At 37.4% G+C, this 22,812-nt stretch overlaps 2 protein-coding genes across 7 annotated transcripts in view; one reads left to right on the top strand and one right to left on the bottom strand.

The window, feature by feature from the left end:
• The first annotated feature begins 100 nt into the window (after positions 1 to 100).
• kctd15a (potassium channel tetramerization domain containing 15a) lies at positions 101 to 22,700 on the top strand. 4 transcript variants are annotated; one of them, XM_067380538.1, is made up of 5 exons: positions 101 to 218; positions 9,082 to 9,257; positions 10,298 to 10,442; positions 14,836 to 15,141; positions 22,533 to 22,700. In XM_067380538.1, the coding sequence occupies exons 2-5, from the start codon at positions 9,094 to 9,096 to the stop codon at positions 22,689 to 22,691; spliced, it is 774 nt and encodes a 257-aa protein (XP_067236639.1). In that variant the 5' UTR covers positions 101 to 218; positions 9,082 to 9,093; the 3' UTR covers positions 22,692 to 22,700. The 4 variants fall into 4 exon arrangements, with proteins under 4 accessions (XP_067236639.1, XP_067236640.1, XP_067236637.1 ...); XM_067380539.1 differs by lacking the exon at positions 101 to 218 and adding an exon at positions 3,511 to 3,568; XM_067380536.1 differs by lacking the exon at positions 101 to 218 and adding an exon at positions 6,437 to 7,004.
• Positions 15,433 to 22,812, bottom strand: part of si:dkey-219c3.2 (transcription initiation factor TFIID subunit 4) — a 63,536-nt gene continuing 56,156 nt past the window's right edge. The window contains exon 16 of one of the 3 annotated variants that reach the window (XR_010893992.1): positions 15,433 to 15,866. The gene's annotated coding sequence lies outside the window, so the exon portion shown is untranslated. Of the gene's footprint in view, positions 15,867 to 18,206; positions 22,727 to 22,812 lie in introns of those variants that run through there. The other 2 variants (XR_010893990.1, XR_010893991.1) reach the window with 2 other exon arrangements.

The raw sequence follows: 22,812 nt of genomic DNA, 5'->3' as shown, positions 1-22,812 counted from the left end.
TTCGAACACTTTCAACCACATCAGCTCATTAGCAGGGACTCCAAGACCAGAAATGGGTGTGTCAGACAAAGGAGATATGGAAAATGCGCAGTGTTTGGGGGCCTCCAGGAACGTGGTTGGGAACCACTGCCCTAGTGTGCTGGAATGTACAGGAAGCTGTCCAGAATCTAAACGCTCATCATTCAAGTTTCTCACATCCTTTGCAACTTGTTTAAAAGGTTAGTTCCGAGGAGGCAAGGGAGGCAGTGTGTTCTCAAAAAAAACTGGATGAGAAAATAATCCTTATTACAAAAATAAAACAATGCAAATATTACAAAATGTGACATAAAAGTGTAAAGGTCAATCGTTTTTATAAAGTAATGCTGTCCAACAGTGACACCCGCAGGTAAAGTTACAGTGGGAGGCTTGCCTCCTCTCAGCTCATTGACTTTACATGAGACCCCCTAAAGCGTGCAGTGAGTTTGATGGGGGGTAATTATTGAGAATGAAAAAATCAAACTTGAAATACGTAAAAATACTAACCTGATAAAATTTATACTTGGTTTTAGTAAATAGAACAATATAGAGAGTAAAAATACAAAATAGAATTGTATTTGGTCTCTCTTTTTTATGTTATGTTTAATTTGCCTCCTTATTTTAAAACACCACCGCACACCACTATGTACATATCCGCCTTATTTTTCATCATGGAAGTAGGCATGTGACGGTATCAAATTTTCATGTTGCGATTAATTTATGAAGCTTTTATCACGGTATACGGCATTATCACGATATTAAAATAAGTTGCAAAACCATTTTTGTGATAGTTTAACAGGTTTAAGAACTCTTTTTGTAATAAAACAAAAACAACTCTGACTGAAATTTTCAAACAGATTAAAATGCAAAAGAATTAGGCTATAAAGAACAACAGATAACACTTCACTCTATTTAATGCATTAACTAAGATTGAGCAATAGCTACATTTTTTACAGAAATCGTATTTTTTGTTAATGTTAGTTTAGAAACACAACTGATCATTGTTAGTTTTATCTCAGGTCCATTAAATAAGTTATTTTGATTTTAGTAATGTTATTAAACAGTAACTAAGAAATTAACATTAATTAATAATAATTAATACTTTATAAGTATTTTTATTGCCAGTTTAGTGATAATGAATTAACATGTTAACTAATGAAGCTGTATATTTTCAAAGTTTTACTGAACAATAACAAATAATCAGAACATTTCTGACATGCCATTTCTTAGGGCATGTTGTAGTCCAGATTAAAATATAAAAATGTTTAGGTTTGAAAAAAAATATCCTTTTAAGTCTTAAGTATTCAGTATTTGGTGCTGTGATGAACAACACTGAGATTACAAAAAAATGAATGGCTGTTTGAAGCATTTTAAAAACTTCACTAGCACAGTTACTTTGTTTGCACGTTTCCGTGGTAACCGCTGCACGCTGCTGTTCCATCAGCGCTCTCTGCTGTCAGAGAGTGAACGCGCACTTTCATTCAGCGCGTCTCCTTCACTGGTTCCGCCATGTGCTTCTCGTGCACGTTGGGATTGTTTACATCTGAGCGCGTGTCCTTTTGACGCAGAATACAGCAGTGTTGTGCATTTTATATGATTGATGGGTAAAATATTCTTAATTGTCTTATAAAAAATTAATAATTGGTAATAAATTATTATTTACGGTATTCTGAAGTGCAGACGATTACAATATCGTGCATATCCATTATCGCGATTTATCGCATTACCGAATATCGGCACAAGTCTACGTGGAAGTAAGCTATTTTCTGTGAATGTGCAAAACTCATTAGTCGCTAACTGTAATTAAATACAAGAATTTGTGCAACAAACCATTGTGTTTATGATTAAGAAAATAATTTAAAATAATATTATAAATACCAGCAGCATAATGTAGGCCTACTGCTTTTGCATAATGGACTGTTTTTGTACAGCTAAAATAATAGGAAGCAGCTAACACTGGAAGCCAGACACATTCGATGTAAAAATAGCCGCGCGGTTCTTACGTTAAAGTCACCATGAAATCTAAATCAACAGTTCTTACTTTTTTTCAGAATGTTGCATTGTTCACTGTAAATGATTTATCCATGCAGATCTTTTTTTTTTCAATTCATGTGAACTCGAAATCTTTAATCAAAATGTTAACTTCCCCTCCCCCTTAAAACAACATCTGTCCTCTTCATGACGTGTGTCTCCGCCTCCTTTAGTTACTATTGCTATGTACGACAAGCCATGCCGCTCTCACACCACACATCATGTTCTCAAGCAGTGAAAAATACATTGCGGAGCAACACGTCGACAGACAAGACAGAGCAGGTTACTTTAATAAACATTACTCAAATAAACATGAATGAACATCAGAAGGAATGTTGTTTCATCCACGGAAAGACACACCATTTTTCAAGTTCAAGTCCACCGAAGTTAATCTACTAAATCCCCTGACTGCTTTGTCGGACAAAATGGCAGATTCGCCATTATGATTGGTTAGATTGCCTGTCAATCAAGCCCTTGCTGAAGGGTCAATTGCGGCGTTCACGCCATGTCGTAATTACGAGATGAAAACACTTGACATTCTACTCAGAGCTGTTGTTAGACTCAGGATTATGTGTTTCTATAACAACACTATCAATGCCAATTTGAATCTGCGGTCAGGTGGTACAAGTCAGAGCTCTCAGAAAATTCCCAATTTACAACTTGTAATTATGAGTTCTACAAGGATGTGATTTCAATTCAATCAATTTCGACATGGTGTAAATATCCTCCACAAATCCATCCAGAAGCTGTTATGTATGTCATAATAGGGAAAAAAAACTATCGCAGCTTCACTTTCATGCTAGTCTCAGCCTCAGACGTCACGCCCATCTGATGCATATGGCACACAACTGAAAACACTTCAGGATTTTCAAAGTCGTCATCTGGTTGGTTGAATTCTACAGGATGTCCGAGAGACGTGTGTGTCGCGTTCTTTAACAGTCCGTCTGGAAAAAAATACCGTGAGGCCAAACCCCCTCATGAAAGAAGAACGGCGTCATGTTTACAACTGTGACAATGAGCTCATATCAGGATCAACTAAACGCTGGATTTTCAAAAGTATGTGAAGTTTGCGGCTCTATTGTTGCAGTAAACTTGCACAACTTTCTTAAATGAATAATTTATTAGATGCACACCGGGCTGTTATTGTAGGGACATCGACTTTACATTTTCTCGCCCCTAAACATGATGTGGAACTGCGATTGGTTGCGTTACATGTCAGTCAAACGTCCTCTCGTTGGTCCTTGGTCAATGAATGTTGCGATAGAGTTACGTGAAACTACTTTCATCTACTTACTTTCATTCATGGCAAGTGTGTCAGAGGAGCGCTCCGTGTTTTTGTTTTTTTTGGTGTTGATTTATACAAACGCAACTGTCGCCATCTTGCGTCTCAGTTATCAACTACAGTGACAATGACCTCCGAGATTCACTGTTAATAATAATGTTATATTGTTGGTCTAGTTGCTTGTTTTGTACATTGTAATGGATTATTTTTCCTTAGCGGAAGCTTCAAGATAATATACAGGTAAGGTTATAAAATAATTTAAAAGCAAATCAGTTGTTCACATATTTATTAAGTCCGTGTTTGCTGAATATTTTACCCTGGCTATATCCTGAGCTTCAGTTTAGCAACTGTTTGATAAGACATTATTATTTTTATAATGCAGGCCTATATATTTTTTGCTAATTTACCCCAGCATTGGAAACAAAAGCAGGAGTCAAAACTGGTGTTGATCTTTACATCTTGTCCTCCCACTCCAATAAGTCCTCTGCCGCCTGAAGCAACTGCGGCTTTTTTAGCTCCACCCCCTCGTTACCCCCTCCTTATCTCACAGAGCCTGAGGCTTTGACATCCTGTTCTCTCACAATCTACAGACTCAAAGGGCACATCAAATCAGCTACCATTTGTCACGTGGAAGACAGAACAAAGAAAATCTTCATTTTTCTTTCTTCAGCACCAAAATCATATTTAAAAAAGAGGGTGGGGGGGCTGAAAAGAGAAAAATTAGTCTCTCCGTATGATTGGGTTTTGGAATGGAAGGACCTGGAGGCAACAGAATAAGCTCTGAAGTAACTTTTAGAAATTAAGTTATTACAAAAAGACTGTGGAAAATCTAATTACCAAAAGAAGTGTAGACAAAATGCAACAGCATCAAAAAATGTTGGAAGTTGTTTTCAGGTGAGATGTTGTTGCAAGTCATGTCCAGCAGATGGCGCTGTGGTTCATCATCTGAAAACGACTCGAGAAAGAAAACGTCGATTTATTTATGCATTTATGAATGTTGCACAGGTATTACAATGGTCTCTCTTGGCAAAAAGTGGCTCATGTCCCCATATGTGTAATAATTCATCATATTAGAAATACATATAGCCTACATAAAAAATAAGCGACTAGCCTACATAATTTAAATAATATTTAAATTTTAACACTATAATTTAAATACTATTAGTGGTTATAAATTAACAATGTTAATATTAATGTAATAAAGTCTCACATATCATTGAGGCCAAATTAGTTCATGTGAATTGAGAAAGTTTTAGCATTAGCTGCTATATTAATAACCAGGGCGCGTTTGTTTTTCTTTCTTCAGGCTGTTTTATTGGACTCGAGCTCAACTGTAAGACCAGGGATAGTAAATGTTACTCAGATATACAGTTTGTTGGCATGATGCACATCATTGGGATAACCATTACTCCCCTCATCTCTCTGTAAATTAAGGAAATGAAGTGCAGGCGCTCGAGGCAACATTCTAAGCTATTTAAATCTTTAAATTTACATCTTCCTCCAGCGTCAAGTAATTGAACTAACTCCGGGCTTGTTCCTTTAATTGAACAAAAATATCTTGTCTTCCTGCTGCTCGTCTGATGTGGGAAACTAATTTCAGCCAAAGGCGAGAAAAAATTCGGCTGTTAAGTCCAAATAGTTTGCAACATATTCCTGTATACAAACAGATTTACTTTGCTGTGTTTTCACTCGAGAATGTGGGCTATTATGTTGAAGGTGATAACAGCTCTGTGCCAAAAGATTTTTGAAGGTAATTGGAAAATATATATATTTTTTAATTCAAATTTGTGACAAATTAAGGGTTCTATCGCATTTAGCCTAACTTTTGCAAAACTACTGAACTTAAATAAACTATAGGCCTAATTTATTTTAATTATTTATTTATGGAAATCTTAATTCACAATTTGTTCTCGTTTGCCTCCATTGTTTGAATTCCCAGTTTTAAAAGTGTTTTTAGGTCATGAAATTAATATTCCCCCCCCCCAATATATGTACAAATTAATTTAAAGCTTTCCTAAAGTTTGGCATGTTTTGTTTTCGTCGTAAACATTGACGTCTGACGTATGACGGTTGAAGACATCTCGACAGTTGCGACCGTTAGACATTTTTCAGTTTCTAAAACGATTTGTCTGTTTACTAATTATTTAATATTTTTGAGCCTATTTTAGTTGGTGTCGTCTTTCTACGTTACCTATTTTTAAATTACTTTCAGCTAATTTGCGTCAAAATTACATTTTTTTTTTTTTTAATGTTTGAATTCCCAGTTTTAAAAGTGTTTTTATGTCATGAACTTAGATTATTTCCCCCCAATATATGTACAAATTAATTTAAAGCTTTCCTAAAGTTTGGCATGTTTTGTTTTCGTCGTAAACATTGACGTCTGACGGTTATCTTGACAGTTGCGACCATTAGACATTTTTCAGTTTCTAAAACGATTTGTTTGTTTATTAATTAAGTATTTAATATTTTTTTTAAATGTTTGAATTCCCAGTTTCAAAAGTGTTTTTATGTCATGAAGTTAGATTATTTCCCCCCAATATATGTACAAATTAAGTTAAAGCTTTCCTAAAGTTTGACATATTTTGTTTTCGTAGAAAACATTGACGTCTGACGTATAGGCTACTGACGGTTGAAGACATCTCGACAGTTAAAGACATTTCGACCGTTAGACATTTTCAGTTTCTAAAACGATTTGTTTTAGTTTATTAATTCAGTATTTAATATTTTTTTAGCTTATTTTAGTTGGCGTTGTCTTGCTGTTACCTAATTGCAACAAAGACATTGTGGAAATGTTGTAAAAACGTTTTTATTAGCTTTCAGTTTGGTCACTGGTTGGCGCCAGATGTCAACATTTTCGTTATAAGTAGAACACTACTACAAAGGGCTAAAACTGTCAAATATCCTTTTTGTAAAAGTCTTTTTCTTTTCAGCCTGTCTTCCACCTGAAAGCTGTGTGCCATCAAGCCAGACATCTCTATCTAGCCGCGCGCAAAAAATTGAAATGGCGCGTTTGGCTCGAGGCGGATGTGTGGGCGCCTTTTGCAGAGGCACAATGCATATCGATATACGTCATTTAGTTTTCATGACCAGCAGAACATTATTATAACGCTGAGAGAAACATTTAAAAACTAAAATTAGATGATGAATTCTTATATCCCCGCAAGAATAGCTGGAATAGAAACATTTTAAAAAAGACAGGAGGAAATTATACATAAATTATAATACAGTACAGACTAAAACGCTTAAAATAAAAGATTCTCTTTTGCTCGCTGAAGCCAAAGACATGCACACAGGTAACCTAACCGTTATCCTCGCGCATGCACATATCTTATTTGTTCAGTACGCGGCAAATGACGATAAATGCGATTAAAACACATATACGCATACTTCCAAATGTGAATAGCAAGATCAAATGTTGTTCTTATAACTCGCCCCAGCTCAGGCAGGGTTGAGCTAATTGTAGCCTAATCCTGCCCCGGGGCGTTTGGAGAGCCTTGAGCAAGAATTCTTGTTCAGCTGTCCTCTGTTATTCGGGCTGGAACGCTGTGCCTTCAACGCACTCTCACGCTTCAACAAAAAAGGAGCAAGAAAGAAAAAAAGCGAGGCTAAGACACGCCACGATCGATCTCATGTTTTAAAGAGGGCTGAAGATACATTTACAGCTATGTCTTCCAAGGTAAGGACGCAGCCTTGACTGACTCCCCTGTGTAGCTTTTGTGGAAAGTGTCTATAGCAGGTCTGTGTTTTAAGCGAGTTTTTAAAGCCACAGCGACCTATATAGCGCTGCGTTTGCACCGGCGTTATATTCAGAACGGAATTGTCGCCGGATTCTGTACGAAGAGCTCTTGGAGTGCCGAGAAAAATATTACGAAAAGTTCTTTCTAAAGGACAAGCAGCCTTCATCAGAGACAATCTGCTAGAATCCTCCTCAGATTGCGTCGGACATCCTAAAATGTTTGAAACGGTACGGTGGATTCTGTCAAATTTCTCGAATGTTTCTCCAGTGCTTCTTTGCATTCGTTTTCAGTGTGTCGTGCTTTTGCAGTTTTAGATCAGGGAGGGCTGATTTGAGTATACAATGAGAGGTCATAGCACTACTGTATGCCCATTGCGTACAGGAAGTGCGGTACAGAGAGTTGTAGGGCTATTTTACGCACTCCAGGGACCTGGCGCAGTTAACTATCATTTCTGACTTTGATGATATCTCTTATCATCGTTTGCTTCCGACCTAGTGTGTGTGAATATATATATATATATATATATATATATATATATATATATATATATATATATATATATATATACACACACACACACACAAGTTTATATATTTACACTGAGAACAATTTAGCGATAACTTGTTACTGAGTAACTGAGTGAGATGTTGATTCAAAATGGATTCACTGTTCATTCATTATAGAATTCGTCAGACTGATTCTAAGTTCTGAGTCTTTTTGAGTGATTCATTAAAAGAACCGGCTCATAAGAGTCATTAGTTTGTTATGGGACTACTCTGGTCCCGTTGTATGTTTTGGAACTGAAACAACTGAAATATATTTTTATCTTGTCATTATGTACTCTGTATTTTAATCTCATCAAATTCAATTCAGAAGAATGTAATATAGCCCTATAATGTCTTTAGCCGTGGCTCTGTAGATTCACTAGATTCAGTGGCTGTTTTTTGAATATTGTGAAAAGTGGGGCAGTTCTCCTGACAGTGCTACATAGGTCAGAAATCCATATATATATATATATATATATATATATATATATATATATATATATATATATATATATATATATATGTCTTTTCATTTTAAACTTGTTGGAACAAACTCCTCATATTAAGTTGTTTGTCTAAAAAATATTATAAACGATTTTAAAATTAACTATAGCTAAATCATGGACCCATTTCATAGTTAAATCTAATGGCTAGACATAGGTAACATTGTCCTATATATGAGTATATAAGTCCTTGACGTAAAACCATATGCACACAATGCTCCAGGCATTTTGCCTCCGGAAATGGGACTTTAACCATCTGTTTAGGCGGAATTGTTTGTTTCACCAAACAAAGGTCGATTCATGTCACAGTAGCAGTCATGCATCACGGTCCCTATGGTTTTAATGTAAAGAGCTGTGATCTTTAAGGAGTGGACAGTGAGATTATGTAGTGTAATTTAGAACCTAACTGAATCTTTATTATGACGCAGCATCATTTTGATTTTTTTGTTTTGTTTTGTTTGTTTGACCTTGTGGAAGTTTGAGTCTTATTTAGCCTCATTTTTGGTTTCAATTCAAAATGTTGATTCTTTTGCTTTGAGAAACTTTTAAAGAACTGAAAAGCTGTTGGTGATGAGGTGTTTTGCATCTCACACATTCACCCAATATCTTTAATTAGGAGTTTACACTCTCTTTCCCCGGAGGTAGACACCTACAGTACTAGGATCCATCCCTCTCTCTCTCTCTCTCTCTCTCTCCTTCTCTCCCTCTCTCCATTTCGTGCTCGCTAATAAGCATCACTCCATTTCTCCCCTCCGGTTCTATGAAAAAAGGAGGGAAAAAAAACGGCAGGCAAATTTTCTTAATTAGACTTGTGGTGCTAATTCTTAAGGTAAAAACGCAATTTAAGGGAAGATGTAAAAGTGATCTCCTGCATACTTGCAGGCCAGAATCACACCTTAGATCTTGCGGAGATTGAAGGGGAGAGGGGAACCAGGAGCTGTTTATTTGATACTGTGCTGTTTGTACAGGAGGGAAGGAGCATGTCTCGGCTGTCTTTGACCCGGTCCCCAGTGTCTCCTCTGGCCGCTCAGGGAATCCCACTGCCGGCTCAGCTGACTAAAGCAAATGCTCCAGTCCACATTGACGTAGGCGGGCACATGTACACCAGCAGTCTGGCCACCCTCACCAAATACCCAGACTCCAGGTAAGACAAATTTGACGTTTTGAGTTTTTTGGGGGGGTTTATTGAGGTGTTGACGTAAAACTATGTCATGTTTATGAGCATTTATGTTGTAATTCTGTGGTTTTTGCCTCTATATAAGTGCAAAATTACTTCATTTAGCAATGTATTTATGTATAAATAGAGCAATGAATCAAATATGTATTTAGTTTCTGTACTTTTAAATGATTTAAAGCTAATTTGTGTCAAATTTTTTGCTCAAAAGACATGATTTACCACTGCCACTTGTAGAGTCATGCAATTCCTACCTGCTGCATCCATCCCAATTGTAATCTACGGATGTTTGCAGATAAAGGGAGGTAAAGGGACGCCACCTGTTAGAGATGTATGTGTGTGCAAGATGGGAAGTGAGTGTGAGAGCTTTGCCACATCTGTTCAGGTTAACAGAGAGCGTGGCTCGCTCTGATTTATTAATGGATATGGAGCGAGAGAGCAACGAGAAGGAGGGAGGAGAGGAAAATTGGGGGAGGGTGAAAAGCAGGCAGCATTTTAATTGCTTTTTGGAGAAAAAAAAAAAGAGGCTGAGATGAAAAACTAAGATTGCCTAAAGCTATATGGTGAAATTCTAACTGGGGGAACGGCAAGACCATATGAGAAAAGGACCACCCGAGGCACAAAAGGGGGAATTGGTTTTCTTATTAAGTGTTTTGCATCGGTTTCCAGAATGAGAGAGAGAGAGAAAGAAAGAACGGAAGAATGAAATAGGATGAGAGAATGAAATAAGAACATTTTGCAAAGATAAAGTCGATTTATCCAAAGAACAGAAATAGCGTACAACGTAATTCCAAATGCTTGACCCCATTCCGGCAATTTAATCAGGTTAAAATAATCAACTTATATGTTCGCCCTTCAACTTATTTCAAATGTGAAGAGAAAGGAGGGTTTTTTTTTTTTTTTAAATATAACATGATATGAGCTAAATCATTCTATATGTAGTGTACTTGCATAAAAAACTTTTTCTTCTTGAAGTTGAAGTATCATTGATTTACATTTTCTCCCCCCAGAATCAGTCGCCTGTTCAACGGCACAGAACCGATTGTTTTGGACAGTCTGAAGCAGCATTATTTTATCGACAGAGACGGAGAGATATTCCGCTTCATCCTGAGCTACCTGAGAACCAGCAAACTGCTTCTTCCTGATGACTTCAAGGTAACGAGCACACACCGAACGTCCCTTCAGCAGGTCAAAACATTCATTTAGTTCCTCTTTTAGCATCACATCAATAGCCTTGAGCAGAAAAGTCCCAGACAAAACCATAGAAAAATGATGGTTTCAATACAGATTTTTTATTAGGCCACACCATGTGTTTGGAATAATACGACCTTAATTTTCCTGAATGCATGTTGAATACTTTGATTATCATTTTCCAAGATTCATCATACACATTACCACCATCTTGAATAGATTTGTGCATCCTTTTTTTTGGGCATTCACTCTTAAAAATAAAGCTTCTTTAGTAGAATCGATGGTTCCATGAAGAGCCTTTAACATCCACGATCCTTTCCATTGCACAAAAGGCTTTATAGTTCTTTACACAAGAGAAAATGGTTCTTTTTTCTACTGTTCACTGAAAGGATCTTTAGGAAACCAAAAATGGTTCTCCTATGGCATCTCTACGAAAATCTGTAATCATCCTATAAAGTTTCTCCAATCTTCACCAAAATTGCCTCAGATCATCTTGAGATAATGGGAATTTTGTGTTATGACATTGTTCCTCAGAAACACCTTAAAAATTTTCCTGGGAAATACGTTATCTTGGCAATTCCCTTGCATATTCATACAAATCTTTCATTACTGGCTAAAATTAAAATAAAATACCAAGTACATTTATAAAGCCTTAAGGCCCCAATATGGCCTACTTCAAGCGAAATCGAAAAACGAACTGATGTGACGTAATTTCAAACAAAATCAGGCCAAAATGAACTTTGCTTTGGCTGGAAAACACCTTTGTACTACCATTGGTCTGCGGCGATGACATAATAAGTAGGTGTGGAACTCTTTAACGTGGAAATCTTTTCCGCTTTATTTCTCCCGTTCAAATGAATGGAGGTCAGACAGCCGCGAGTGAAAACATGAACGCATCGGAGATCTGCTTTATAGTAGAAAATGAAGTTGTCTTCTGATGAAACAAGACACTGTCACTGTTTTTTATGTTTAATGGAAATTAAGAAGAAAAAAATATTAAAAGTGGTACTCACATTTAATGTTAAACTTAAGCTTAAGTCAGGTAGGAACACAATAAGGTATGATGTTTATTGTTTACATATCGTCGCTGTTGGGCGGAAACCGTCAAATTTGGTATTATGGCTTTATACGGTCAGACGCTTGCAAATGTCATTATAATATTACTATTTTATGAAAATCAAACTCAAATGGAGGTTTTTGACCATCGAATGGCAGATATATTGTGTCTGTCACTGAAACAGCCGCATCTGAGGCAAGTGCATCGTATTACTTATTCATTCTAAATGGAGGCGGGTGTAGTTGTGAGGTTTGACTGACAGTTTGAGGAGCCAATGGAGTTACAACTTCTTTTAAATGCTTTTTATTGGTTAAACATTTGTAAAACCCACATACAGACATAAAGGATGACCAATAGCATTAATTTTATAAAACAATTACGAAATATAGAGATACAAGGTTTCAGCCCGACGGCGCGATGATATATTCTTATTTGTAGCATTTTATTTTTGGAATTGGATAATTCTGGCACACTAGTGTCAGATGTTCGATAACCAATATCGCTGCTCGTGTATTTCAAACTTCGTTTTACTCCTAAACTAAGAACAAAAAAGAACTTTGCCGTGAATATATCAGGTCCTATGTTGAAATTCGGACTCGAAATAGTGTGAAACACAATTTCTGACTTCAAACCCACATAGCTGTGAGTCTTTTCTTTAATGACGGCAGATAAGTCGGTGAAGTATTATTCCTGCCTCAGTCAAAAATCAGATGGGTAAAGGTATTTGTGTCAATGGGATTAATTAGGGTGAGACTAGTCATTTCCGCCTCAGGCTCTGTGGCTAACTCTCCTCATTGTGTGAGACTGTTTGATAACAGAACATAAAATATGTAACTGCACAGAGAGGCACATCGTTACACCCCATTATGCTTAACTTTTCACTCTTCTCCCATCAAAACTCACCATGCCCTGACCTGTGAGAGCAGGAAAACTTAATGACTACATGAACTAATCGCTGTTCGGCCACTGTTTGGTCTAAGGCCTAGAAACCTTCAAACCCTATAAACAGTGGTCATCTTTTTCAGACGAAGCTGGCGAATGATGCATGTAGTGAGATAGAGCAGAACCTCCTGTGAGAGGTGATGGGATACGTTTGGTTTCCTCCCAGATGTCTGTTACATTTGCGTAGACTCGACTTATTGGATTAATTGGCAACATTTTCGTTCTTCTAGCAGAGTTTGCTCTTGAAAACCGTGTAGTGCATCCAGCTTCATTTGTCCATATGGATATGGCCTAAAGACTAAATTCACTCTACTGTGGGCCGTTGCTTTTACATTCTCTTTCCCAAAAATGAGTCACAGAAGGAACCCTGTTAAAACATACCCAGCCTTCACTGCAGACCTGGGAAAGAAGCGGAGCTTGTTTTTCTTTGAATTAGCAAGAGCCTGAAGGCCTAAAGTCTCTGTATCCATGTTGTCAGCACCAGTATGGGCTAAAGAAAGGAACATAGGGAATAAAGAGGGAGAGAAAGAAGAGAGGGTGAGGGAGGGGTGTGGGTAAGAAAACAACTCCTTTTCTTGTGGTAATTGTAAAAGAGCGTTGTGTCTGAGATGGTCGGTGCTATTGTTCTCCGTGGCGTAGCCTGCAGTGGAATGAGTAGTCTTACAGGGTGGGGATGAAGAGCCAGCAGGGTCGAGATCACAGCTATCTCTCACGGCCACTGAGGAAATAGGCCACCGGGCGCACAACCAAAGAATGGTATCAGCGTTTCAAGCAGAAATGCCTTTTAACCCTTCGTGTTTGGGGTCTGAGAGACCCCAAGGCCCTTTTAATATCTCAAAAAAACATTAACATGGAATATCAGGTTAATGCTTCATGACTTTTCTTAATCTAACGAGAAGTGACAAAATTGTAACTCGATAACATCCATCAAATTTTACCCCACTGTTTGGGGTCTCAGAGACTCTAGGTATATTTCACATCGCTTGAAATATTTTGAGATTGTTTTTTTTTTTTTTCTGAAAAGTGTATGCTTTAATAATACCATATAATATACTATTATTAAAAAGATTATATTGGGTTTTAAATAGGTCAGAGGAACATATTAGGAGTTTGTGTTTATATATATATATATATATAAACACAATATAATTGTATTAAATAATATATAATTAATTTTTTTTGATTTTCACCTTAAAAAACATGGTCTACATCAACAGAACATGAAGGCTAATTAATATTTAGATGCTTATATTTTGAGTATTTAGATGTTTTTCTTCACAAAATACTTGTAGTATTGGTAAATATATAAAAATAGAGATGACGGACTTGAATTGCAGCATAAAATCAGTGTTTGTTACACAAGTTGTTTATTATCCCTTTTCCTCAATATATGTCCATGCATTCCACCATGTTTATATTGGAAATTTTTCCATTTCGTAGTGTTTGTAATGGCTGGACTGAGGCGTGTTGCCATCTGGTTTAGTGGTGAATGAAAGGCGAGTGTAAGTGGGGTAAATGTGCTCGAGGGTGAAGGACCCCTCAGGCAGAGGCAGCAATCTGTGCTGTCCGACCGGAGAATCTGTGAGTGAGGGGAGAGCCGGAGGGGCTTACACCCCCCATCCCCCTCGCCCTGGTCCTGGCTATAGACGGGTCAGATGGGCAAAACTGCTCCATGTGTTGGTCTGGGTTCATGCTAAATGTTAAATGACATATGCTTTGAAACATACAGTACTCAGTCATTATATGGGTTTGAATTTCATCGTTTGTTTTTCCATCTATGTAAGGGATTGTATTGTAAAAATGGTATTATTTCTGTTAGTTCATCATGTCTTACCTAGTGGATTCACGACATTATACCAAGTACATACGTACAATTTAAATCTAATCTTGGTGGTTTGTTTGCTTGTTCATTCATTTGGTAGATGGGTTTGTCCAATTACTCACTTGGTATTTTGTTTGTTCCATAATTTGCTTGAGTTATTCGTTCAGTCGTTCGCTCAACCTGGTGTTTTGTTTGTTTGCTTGTTCATTCATTTGCTCAATGGGTTGTTTTTCAGTCATTCGTTTGTGGATTTTTCGCCTGCTTGTTCTTTCATTCTATCAGTGGTTGGCTAATTTGTCAGCTTGTGTTTGTTTGTGCATTTGTTTGTCCACTTGTTTTGTGTTCATTCATTTGCTCAATGTGTTGTTTTGTTTGTTTACTCATGCATGTTTTTGTTGGTGCATTATTTTGTCTGCTTGTTCATTCATTCGTAGGTCTGTTTTTTGCTCATTCAATCATTTGCTGGATGGGTTGTTCATTCATCCTTTTATCTATCTTTCCATCCATACATTCAGTTCCATGTGTTGTTCCTGCAGGAGTTCCAGCTGCTGTACGAGGAGGCTCGGTATTACCAGCTGACACCCATGGTGAAAGAGCTGGAGCGCTGGAAACAGGACCGGGAGCAGCGGCGGACGGCTCAGCCCTGCGAGTGCCTGGTGGTGCGAGTGACCCCTGACCTGGGCGAGAGGATTGCCATCAGTGGGGACAAGGCCCTCATAGAAGAGATTTTCCCAGAGACAGGGGACGTCATGTGCAATTCAGTCAACGCCGGCTGGAACCAGGATCCAACCCATGTTATTCGCTTTCCACTGAATGGCTACTGCAGGCTCAATTCTGTACAGGTACAGCACTGTCACCTAATACCAAGACAGTATTTGATTTGAATAACTTTTCTGTTTGAATCTATTTTAAAATGCAAAGCTGATTTTTCAGCATCATTACTCCAGTCTTCAGTGTCACATGATCCTTCAGAAATCATAATAATATCCCTATATTAAACATTATTATTATCAATGTTGAAAACAGATGTGCTGCTTAATATTTTTGTGGAAACCATGATGCATTTTTTGATAAATTGAAACTTTGAAATAACAGCATTTATTTGAAATAGAAATATTTTATAACATTAAACGCATTATGCGTCCTTACTGAATTAAATTATACATTTATAAAAAAAAAAAACAACAACTTTGTGACCCCAAACTTTTGAACGATAGAGCATACTTGTATTAAAATTATGAGAATCTAATGAAAATCACCAATGAGAATAATGGAAGTTGCAAAAAAAGTGTAAAATGTCCAGACACATGGTAATGAAGATTTAGAGGAAAAATATCATAAAAATAATGTCGTAGTTCAACAAAATTAGTAGTACCAGAAATATTTTTCATTGTTATTATAATTTGTGACCTAGACATTTTTTTCCTTGAGATTTACCCATTCATTTATAGTTTTAATCAAATTTGACAAGCGTAGTCCAGACAAAATGTGCCACGGTGCTCGACTTGGAAATGATGGTTCGAACCTGGACTGCAACATGCCCCGATCCCACATCTTCCAGACTCTCCTGTCAAATAAAAATGTTAAAAAAAATCTCTAAAATATAAAGCATAAAGACTTGGAAAAAACTTGGGATATTGAGCGCGCTCTGCTGCTGTGTCTTGGATGCAGCTTGACTGCTGCCTGCCAACAAGAAGAGAAGTGAGAGGGTGCGAGATGTTGCAGGCAGGTGTGGATGAAGGTGTGGCTCCACAGCTGCAAAGGTGCAGTTATGCCCCATGTGATCTTCTCACATACTCCATGATTTGGCTGTTTAAAAGGTGCTAAAACAGACACACATCCTAACGTACACACAGACACATCCACATACATACGTCTTTAAAATGTCCGGTACCTTGAATCCTGGAGGCGATGCTAATGTGGGGAATATGTAGTCATGAAACCGAGAGGAGAAGAGAGGGAAATGATATGCATAATTTATTTTTAACTCATCCTTAAGACAAATCTCTCCGTTTGAAAAAGTGCTCCAACATTTCTGTGCCTGAAGCGTTTTAAACACACATGCTACATTTTTAATACTGTACTTTGGTTTCTTTGAACAACCTAAACTGGTTTACGCTACTTTTTTACACATGCCTAATTGACTTACTGTATAACTAATTAGCGTGTCTGATAACACTTATTTTTGCGCACTTAACCGACTGAATCATGCGGGTGGATTTTTTTAAAGCCCCGTCTTTGTCACACATCTCGGGTGTTCGCAAAAACCCACCTATGAAATATGAGAAGATAGATCAGAGAGGAATGACTGAGGACAAGAGATATGAAAAAAGACAGAGAGAGAGAGAGAGTTTGTTGCCAAGAAATTGTAGCCGTTTACTGTAAGAAAGTTAGTAAGTGATGCAACAATCAGCGCAGTGAGTGTAATGTCAAAATCATAAGCCTTCAGATATCAATGCGTGAATATTTGAGTGGCTTGTGACACTCTATACATGTTCATTCTGTCTTTACGAACGACTCTAGATATGGATGTTTTTTATTAAAAGAATGGATTAAATTCAAATTAAAGGTATAGTTCACTTAGAATTCACCTTTTTTTTTGTGGAACACAAAAGTTATCCATACAATGAAAGTCAACGTGGTCCCAAACTCGTTCTTCAAAATGTCTTCTTTTTTCACGAGGCTCAGTAAATGATACTACAATTAGAATTTGTTAGGTGAACTATCCCTTTAATCTTCTACAAGTGTCCAAAAGATTAAATTTTTTCACTAGAAAAGTTTTAAACAAACTTCAAAATCGAACGATTTGTGTATTAAAACTCTCTTCTGCAACACTGATGCAACCGAAACCTAACATGGATCTTAATGGCAATATATGTTCTTGAAAAAATGCTTCAAAACGCAATCTTTCTTTGTGCACGGTAGGCCCTTGAATCATCTACTGATGTCTTTCATACCTCATCTGTGCATAAGTCGTAAGAAGTGTTCATTTCCTCTACAAGTTTCTCCGCAGCCTCAACTTCCAAAGTGAGGATAAGGATGGACATTTTTTCTCAGGCCCTGTGCAGTTGAACTGATTCCTTCGTCTTCATCATCTTCTTTTTTTTCTTCTTCTTTTTTTTTGCGGAGGGACTTTTATCTGGCTCTGTAGCCCCGAGCCAGAACTTTCATTTTCATGTGAAGCACACTTGAAAGAAGTGCAGGAGTAAGTGAATACTCAAGGCTGCATGTATTGAATTTCAAAAAAATCTACAAGCACTCCAACAGATAAAACATTTCGTTGGCTTTTTGCGGCGGTGGGAATGACAGTGACAGCGGCCGCCCAGAGACGTCTCTCGGTGAGGGATCTCTGACAGTAGCCGAGATTGTGTGTATTGGGTTTGTAATGAAAGAGCCGGGCGGCTTCAGTGTGGGCTGTCAGTGGGGGAGCCTATTCTCATTTGACTCCGCATCAAACCCCTGTAAACAGCCCAGGGGATGTCTGCTTGCTCCTTCTCATCCCGGGTGGATGGTCTGGAGTGAGAAACGTCTGAGGGTAATGCAAGCGTGAAGTTGTTGATAGCACTGTTACTGAGATTGCACATTTTAAATGTGTCTTGATGCAACTATGTGAAGTGCTGATAGAGTAGCATAAATAGGAGTTTACTTCGAAAAAAGCCACACCGAGTTTCTCATAACGGAGAACTTGAACTCAAAATATTGATTTAAATTCATGCGGTTTCTCTTAGGTCCTAGATAGACTCGCAAAAGGGTTCAGTCTGGTGCCATCTTGATGCAATTAGATGGTGCTGATAGAGTAGCTTAAATAGCAGCTTATTTTATGGAAAACTTCATCTCAAAATACTGAAAAACTCCCCTGGTTTCGCTTAGGTCCTGGAGAGACTGTCCCAAAAAGGTTTGCCATCTTGATGCAATTATGTAGAGTATAATAATTTGCTTACTCCAAAAACTCATAGTGAGTTTATTAAATTGAACAAAGAACTTCTCAAGATACTAAAAATGTTCCCGATTCTGCTAGGTCCTGGAGAGCATTTGTCTGCATGCAACTGGTTCTCAAACTTTTTCAGCATGAGGCTCCCTTTGAGAAAGAAATTTCATGACCCAAAACAGTCTCAAACTTACAATTTGAATTAAAGCAAAAGCATATTAAATGATACAATACTGGAACATCAATTCTGTTGGCTAGATCTTTATTTTATACAAATTGTCATGAAACAGTTTTGTTAGAAATGTATTGTGTTGAAACTGATACTTTCAGAAATTTGTTTGCGAAAAGTGCAACAAAATGGGCCGTGACGGTGGCAGTTTATTTAATTTTTTACCACCGCGGTTGTACAGCTTTACAGATTAATGCAGAAATTATGCTTTTAATTTGATTCAAACTTTAAAAGCGTATAAAAAAAAAACAATAGACAAAGTCCTTGAACTTGGAAATCAATAGCATAGAAAATTACGCAAAATTTTGGAGGTAGGCCTAAGCCAAATTTAATTATATTTCCCCACAAAGATAAATGGTTTCACGTATATCCCGCTCTGATAGGGGACTGACTGCTGAACAGAGTCCATCAATGTTCTTTGTTTTCTTTACTCCCGATGTTCCAAAGCAATTGACATTGATTGTAAAAGGTCAGAAGAGCGTATTTTATTTTTTCTGCCTAAGAAAAATATGTACTACTACAACTGAATATTATGGCGTTTATCATGTGTCAAACTCGCGCACAAAAAGTAGGTGCGTGCACAGGATACGAGGCCACAGAACAGTATCTGGGAGCAGAATACCACTCTCATGCGGGAACGTTCTGCTCCGCGAGCGTTCAGAACAGTATCCGCGAAAAGAATGCCATTAATTACAGTCGCGTGTGAAATGCGCTATACAAATAAACTTGACTTTGGTCTAACTGTGAAACCAAGTGTTTTTCTCCTTTACCATAATAAAAAATGCAAAAGTGAATGAAAGGAAGGAAGGTTTATAATCCTCTGTGAAAAGAGACGTGAATAAGGATTTGGGGAAACAAATGAGATTTCATATCCAGAGGAATAGTCTAATTCATGTAATAGGCTATTGTTAAATTCATGGAAAATCGCAAACAGAATACTGATTTAACAGGCTCGCGCGTACCTCTCTCATTCGGCATGAATCCAAATGTTTCCATTGTCGCTACGTAACATTTGGTTGCTAACCTGTCGTTTCTTTTGTAAACACTGTTTTTGTACTTTACTCGTTTCCTGACATCCACGTTAAACAGCATTCACGTGCGCAAAAATGTATTTTGGTGCACCACTGCCAGTGGGCAGGTTGCCATGCTGACCGGCACTGCCCTGAACAAATTCATAAATATTGAACATTAATTTATAATGCACATAGATGAATACTGAACTTTTAATTTACATATATTTAATTACATTTATTATTTGTTTATTATTTTAATTATTATTCAGTTATTATTATTAAAATAGCTTAAAGTTCTAGGGCTTTTGTGAGGCCCCCCAGTGCCATCTGGCGGCCCCAAGTTTGAGAATCACTGCTATAGAGCAGTGAATCTCAAACTTTTATGAGTAATGGACCCCCGTCATATTTGGAACCATCCTCAAGGACCCATTCAGTATCATTCATTTCTTTGCGACGACCAAATGCAATCAAGTATAATTTACTACTACGTTAGTTGACTTGTCCTATATTTAGTCATATCATCAGTTATATTATACATATATTATCTTCTTCTTTTATGTGAACGTGTCAAATGTCAAAAATTCATATTCAGATAAGTGATATAAGGACCCCCTGGCATTATGTCAGGGACCACTAGGGGTTGATAGAGCACTGATAGAGTTCCATAATTGGAGTTTACTTTAGCCGTGTTTCATCCTCAGGAATCGGTGACTTTGGGGTGGTACTCTGTGTGTTTTGATCACAGGAACCAGGGTCTAAATGAAGTTCTTGGTAAAAATTTCCCCCTCAGAAAGTCCCTGCTCATGAGGTAGTACTTTTTCAAAGTTGAGGAACATTGGGGATGGGACTTGGGCACTGAACATGCTGATTGGTTGAGTTCACACAGCATTTTGATTGGTTATTTCAACCACCATTTTTTTTTTCTTTTCTTTTTTTTTTTTTTAAGATTTTTGCCGTTTTTTCCTTTATTATGATAGGACAGTTACTAGACAGGAAGCGAAGTGCGAGAGAGAGGGTGACGGGATCGGGAAAGGACCCATGAGGCCATCGGCACTGACACAACCACCATTTTTAAAAGTCTGTTGTGGTGCGTGCAGTAAGCGTTTTGCTATTCGAATCAACAATGAAGATTAAAAAATACGACCCCTGGACCAACAAAGAGGTTCAGGCTTTATTAAGCTTACATGCGGAGGGCGAAATTCAGTGGGAACTGGAAAGTTGCGCACAGTCCTACATCACCGGACTCTTCTTCACGGTACTTTAGACCGCGATGAAGAAACAGACAGCAACAGGTCTGGAGGGAAAAAAGTAACTGGGGAAAAAAGTTCCTGGGAAAAATTGTTCCGGGTATTTTCGGTGGAAACGTGGCTTTTGATAACCAGTATTGTATGAAAAACTTCATCTCAAAATACTGATAAGTATATAGGTCCTATAGAGACTGTTGCAAAAGGGTGTAATGTGGTGCTGTCTTGATGCATTTAAATGAAGTGCTGATACGAGTAGCATAAATAGGACTTTAATTCATGGAAAACATCTCAAAATACTAAAAAACTCCCCTGGTTTCTCTTAGATGGTTCCAGAATTATACAGTTGTTTAAAGAGTAGCATATAAATTACTAACTCCAAAAACCCACAGTGAGTTGTCTAAAATTGAACAAACTGGTTTCTCCTGGATCCTGGAGCGACAGTTCCAGAAAATTTTAGCGTTTCTTTGTTTTTATTGCAACTATAAGAAGTGCTCATAGATTAGCGTAAATGAAGTTTCCTGCAGTGTTGATTCTGACAGCAAATTTTAATTTAGTTTTAGTCATAGTTTTTTTTACTATAATGCCATTTAGTTTTAGTCATATTTTAGTCATCGGAAATTGTTTTAGTCTAGTTTTAGTCGACTAAATATCATAAATTATAATGCATTAAGCATTTCTCTAACAATACATAGATCCTATGCACTGATATAGGTTGGCCTACATATTCCCCAAACTGTTTATGTTCACTCAACTGTACTTTGCTCGCCAAAGCGGACGTTTTTTGACCGTTCAAGTGCAAAAAGACACGAAAGAGCAAAATTCAGTACTTTTCAGGGATTGACACAATTATCATTGAGGTACTATTATAGTTTTTGTTTCAAATTTTTATTATTAGATTTGAATTTTAGTTTTTCTGTTTTCATTGTGATTTAAGCTTCGAATTTATTTTTATTTCAGTTAACGTTTACTTTAAGTAATGAAGATTTCTTTGGTTTTAGGTTTAGTTAACCCTTATATTTGTAAAATATATTAATTAACGTGTCAAATAATGTTCTTAGTCTTTCCTTCCTGTGACAGAAGATACAGTAGTTTACTATGAAACGAATAGAAATTAAATTAAATAGTTTATTGTGTAAACAAAATAACAATGACCAGGAAAAAAATCATTATAAACCATCCCGAAATACACCGTGACTCTTATTCTGAAATGTCTGCAGTCTGCACTGTATCAGGCTGTGCATGAGGGTGATAAATATGCATTCTTACGTCCGTCTAAAACATGCTACCATATAAACATTGTGTAGTAAACATCATAATTCATCAACATTAGCTTATAAGCAATCGAACAGCGCATAAATGTGCTCTATTCATTAATCGCAAAGTAGTCTGAAGTGCTGCTGCACGAGCCTGTAGAGGCTTTCCCGCAGTTAGATCAGCACGTTACACTTCAAATGTGCGCATCTTCCACACAGCAGACCTGACAGGAAATCTTCCCAAATCATCCCTCTCTTTCATTTTAGTCTCGTTTTTATTCGCTGACGAAAATTAGAGTCGATTTTAGTCATAGTTATAGTCATTCAAAATGCATTTTTATTTAGTCATCGTCTCGTTTTCGTCCGTGAAAAAAAAAGTCGTTGACGAAAAAATTATTCGTCAACGAAATTAACACTGGTTTCCTGACGAAATCAGCGATTTCAGAGAGGGGCTCTGATGACATCCCAAATTTTCTGTTGGTGTCTTGATTGTATGAAGAACTGAGTTTCTCATATTGTACTGAAATATCAATATATTTAAATATGTCCCTGGTTTCTCCTAGGTCCTGGAGAGACTGTTCCAGAAAGGCTTCAGCATGGTGGCATCATGCGGCGGGGGCGTGGACTCCTCCCAGTTCAGCGAGTACATCCTGAGTCGGGAGGACAGACGGTGTCAGACCAGCCACACGCCCATTCGGATAAAACAGGAGCCTCTGGACTAGCCGGCTCTTGCACCAACCATGAACACCTCCGTCTGCTTTCGAAGAAAAAAAAAGAAAAAAAAAAGCGCCAGTGGACAAATAGAACACTTAATTTGCAAGAAGAGTTTTCTTCGACTCTTCG

Source organism: Chanodichthys erythropterus, chromosome 24 (genome assembly GCF_024489055.1).
Source record: "Chanodichthys erythropterus isolate Z2021 chromosome 24, ASM2448905v1, whole genome shotgun sequence".
Classification (NCBI taxonomy): domain Eukaryota; kingdom Metazoa; phylum Chordata; class Actinopteri; order Cypriniformes; family Xenocyprididae; genus Chanodichthys; species Chanodichthys erythropterus.
This window is presented reverse-complemented; position numbering and strand designations above follow the sequence as displayed.

Excerpts from the sequence above, each read along its gene's own strand:
- kctd15a (XM_067380536.1), top strand. Across the intron at positions 9,258-10,297 it reads ACCAAATACCCAGACTCCAG|AATCAGTCGCCTGTTCAACG; the intron begins GTAAGACAAATT and ends TTCTCCCCCCAG. Across the intron at positions 10,443-14,835 it reads TTCTTCCTGATGACTTCAAG|GAGTTCCAGCTGCTGTACGA; the intron begins GTAACGAGCACA and ends TTGTTCCTGCAG.